General features: G+C 56.9%; 1 protein-coding gene across 1 annotated transcript; it reads left to right on the forward strand.

Moving 5' to 3' along the window:
- Window positions 1–455: 455 nt before the first annotated feature.
- Window positions 456–2,466, forward strand: POSPLADRAFT_1159069 (hypothetical protein; the record flags this gene model as incomplete). Its single annotated transcript, XM_024487395.1, has 6 exons — window positions 456–686; window positions 1,268–1,423; window positions 1,487–1,738; window positions 1,789–1,878; window positions 1,927–2,098; window positions 2,147–2,466. The coding sequence occupies 6 exons, from the start codon at window positions 456–458 to the stop codon at window positions 2,464–2,466; spliced, it is 1,221 nt and encodes a 406-aa protein (XP_024333581.1).
- Window positions 2,467–3,569: the final 1,103 nt, after the last annotated feature.

Here is a 3,569-nt window from a genome sequence, read left to right on the forward strand (position 1 = left end):
GACACGTCGTCGAAGCTACTCGGAAGCTGTGGAAAGTTAGCGACGATTGAAGCTCGGCAGAGCTCTTCGATGTATCGTAGAGAGAAGGGACACGATTCGATAGGGTGTACTTAGCTAGGGTGCGGTTCGCAGTTTCTTCGACAATAGTCGAAGTCGAAGGGTTTGTCGAGACGGTATCGACGAGTGAACGCAGTGGACGAGGTTTCGAGGTTACGCAGTGAGGAACGAAGTGACGCAGTTGAGGACGTAGACGCAGGGCGAACTCGACTTATGAGCTCTGAACTCGAGGGGGGGGACGGATCCTGTATTTTTAGAGAGAAGTACGACAGATTTTATACTACACAGGATGCTACAACTATTCGAGAGTGGCATACGGGTACAAGGGGCTTTGCATTGTTCCTCAAGAAGCTGCCTCACCGAGGGGCACATACCAAGTCCATCAGTAGAGTGACGTCATGCCGAACGCGGAGATGAAGGGCAACATATGGCCACTTCGGACCGGTAGCCGTCGTGAAGGCATGCCGCGAGGTTCGATACCCAATTGGGAAAGACCGGCTACTTTGGTGTGGCTTGGAGCGAAGCGCGCGCTTGGCCGAGCGGCGTCAAGTGGCCCTATTGTTCGCCGAATGCGGAAGATGTTCCGAGGTCTACGCACGAGGCATCGGGAAGACCGTGCCGAGCTTCGAGTAAGCGTCGCGCACCGTCGAAGGTGTCGAAGAGCGTCGAAGGCGAAATCGACCTGTTGGGAGACTGGGTCGAAGTGCCGGGCGGGATGCGAGTGCCGAAAAGAGGTGTATCGGGGCCCAGCAGGGCTCGGCGCCTATCATCTCCTCCCTATTGAAATTTGGACCGCCCTCGGTCCTCCACGTGATGCGAGAAGCGCGATGGTCGTGAACGGATCGAAGCGGAATGGCAACCCGCGTCGGTTTCGAACGCCACGTGGCCGGCGCTAAACGCTGGTCGGAAAGGGGTTATAAGCAGGGTAGACTTAGCCTTATTTTCCCCATCCCATCGTTCCTTCGTCGCTACCTCGTCGTCCTTTCCCGTATACTCACTGCTTCCACGATGTCTGCTCGCTCTGCCACCCCTGCCTCGACGCCTTCGCTCGTCAACCGCCGCCTCGCCTCTCTGCTTGTGGTCCTCGAGGCTCCGCCGACTGCCGATGCCGCGCTCGATGTGGTCGAAGAGTGGGCACAAGACTTGTCGCCACTCGTGGTAAGTCGCTCGTAAATCTGCCTAACCCAACTAACCCTTTGTTTTCGAACAGCTCGCCTATCGCAAGGCCTTGGGCGCCATCCGCGACGAGGAGACGGAGCTGCGCGTCGCCGCTGCCATCAAGCAACTCGCCGAGCGGGCGTCGGAGTCCTGGGTCGAATGGGCGCGTGGTGACTGGCCAGAACTCGCGACCGCCATCGACGCCAAGGTCGAACGACGTCTCGAAGAGCAGAAGCGCCTCGCCGAAGAGGAAGCACGACGCGTCGAAGAGGCCGCAAAGCGTGCGAAGGCCGCCGAGGACCGTCGCCTCGAAGATGAACGGCATCGAAAGGATGAAGAGGACCGTCTCAGACAGGCCGCCAAAGATGAGCGTCGCGCACAAGAGGCCGCCAATGAGGAGTTGGCGAGGATCGCGGCCGCCGAAGGACTCCTTCCCGACCCTGCGCCTGCCGGTGTCGACAAGGGTAAAGGGCGCGCGAGAGTCGACGAGGAGGTCGCCGAGTTGTCGGACGACCCTTCGATCGTAAGTGTTTTTCTTCTACCGTCGTTTGATGACTAACCTCTCTTTCGTAGAAGACTCCTCGGACGCTCGAACGTCCGCTCGCGATGACCGAGGTCGACATGGCCGCCGCGGCGATTGAGAAGCGCCAGGCCGGACAGAAGGTACGTTCGATGCTCCGTCGAGTCGGTTCGAAGCTAACTCTTCGATAGTGCGATCGTTGCGCCGGCTACCGCTCGGCCCCGGTCGATTGCGTGTGGGCCGAGAACGCCACGACTTGCGAGAGGTGTGCGCAGTTCCAACAGGGCTGCTACTTCGACAAGGTGTCCGTGCTTGGGAAGACGAAGAAAACGCGCGGCGGGGGATCAACCACCAAAAAGCGCAGTAAGTCGTTTCTTCGGTTGTCCTAAAGTTTGGCTGACGACTTCGTAGTTCGGCCGGCCTCTCCTGGGCCTTCGGTCGCGGATGCGAGTGGTTCGAAGAAGCGCCGAGTCGACGAGCCTCCGCGACCCCTTCTACGACGGCCTCTCGATGGGGCCAGCCGCCTGGGCCTCGAACAGGACGACCTCGACGCGCTTGACCTCGACGACGAATCTCGGGGCATCATTCGCGTCATCCGCGAGGAGCGCGCTCACATCGCGCGCTGTCGAGCGCTCCTACACGACATGGACCTCGACCTCCAGAAGATGGAGAAGGCCGCGCTTGCGAAGGGAGGGATCGGTTTCGTGCGCGGGGCTGTAGACGATGAGTAGGCGATGGTGCGGGTCGTCTTGTATCGTAGTTGTCCTTATGTCGTAGAATATTGTGTCCATAGTCGAATCAAAAATGTGGCCCTTGGCCTAGACAAAACCTAGTGGGAACTAAGAAAAGGAAATGCAAATAAGTGTGTTCGAAGTAAGTCGTAATATGATCGAAGGGCATAGAAGGTGAAATCAAAATGTTCGTAGTGAGGGAAAATGGGCTTAATGAAAATATAGGCTCAGTTTGTCATCACAGCCTAGGAGGACTCGTCTAAGGTGAGCCTCCGCGCAACAGTCGAATCGAAGCGTTCGTAGAACGTCGAACGATGTCGCGACTATCGAGTTGAATCGAAGGTATTCGTACAAGGGATGGTCTGGAATGTAGGATAAAAATCAAGCATATCGCGTAACGTGAGAGCAGGAATGGAGAGAAGAAAGTACGTATCGTGTTGTACAAGTAATAAAAGGGAAGAACCTCTATTCGTCGCGTTCTTCGGCTTCTTCGACTTCATCATTGTCGTCGTCGCCTAGAGAATTCGATAGTTCGAGTTCTCAAAGACGCTCGGTCGAGACATCTTCGAGATCTTCGGGAATTGGTATGGATTTGCGCGCGAAGTACGGAATGACGCGGAATGCTGCGATGGGTCGATCGAGGACTGTACCGTCGAGTTCGCACACGATGTACGCGCCGCCCTTGTTGCGCGAGACAACGATGAGGGGGCCTAGGTATTGCGGGCGCATCTTGCGGTTGAGGGACTTCTCGATCTTCGTGTTGCGTATGAGCACTAGGGCTCCGCGCTTGAAGTCGAAATCCTGGATCGAGTGCTCGTGCTCTTTCTCAAAGCGAATTGCTGCAGTTCGACGTGCTTTGTAGACCTTCGAGTGGAGTTCGGTGACTTGTTCGACGCGTTTCTGAAGCGCAATGGCCCTACGGGCGATGAGATCGGTTGTCGAAAGGACCGAAGTCGGTGGTGGCTGCAGGTACGTAGCTTCGACAATGTCGAGAGGAATGAGCGGATGGGTGCCCGTAACAGCGAAATAGGGTGAGCAGCCCATGCGTCGTCGAGTCGTGATGCGCTCGGACCAAAATACAAAATACGCAGCTTGGGACCATT

Source organism: Postia placenta (assembly GCF_002117355.1).
Source record: "Postia placenta MAD-698-R-SB12 unplaced genomic scaffold POSPLAscaffold_21, whole genome shotgun sequence".
NCBI lineage: Eukaryota > Fungi > Basidiomycota > Agaricomycetes > Polyporales > Adustoporiaceae > Rhodonia > Rhodonia placenta.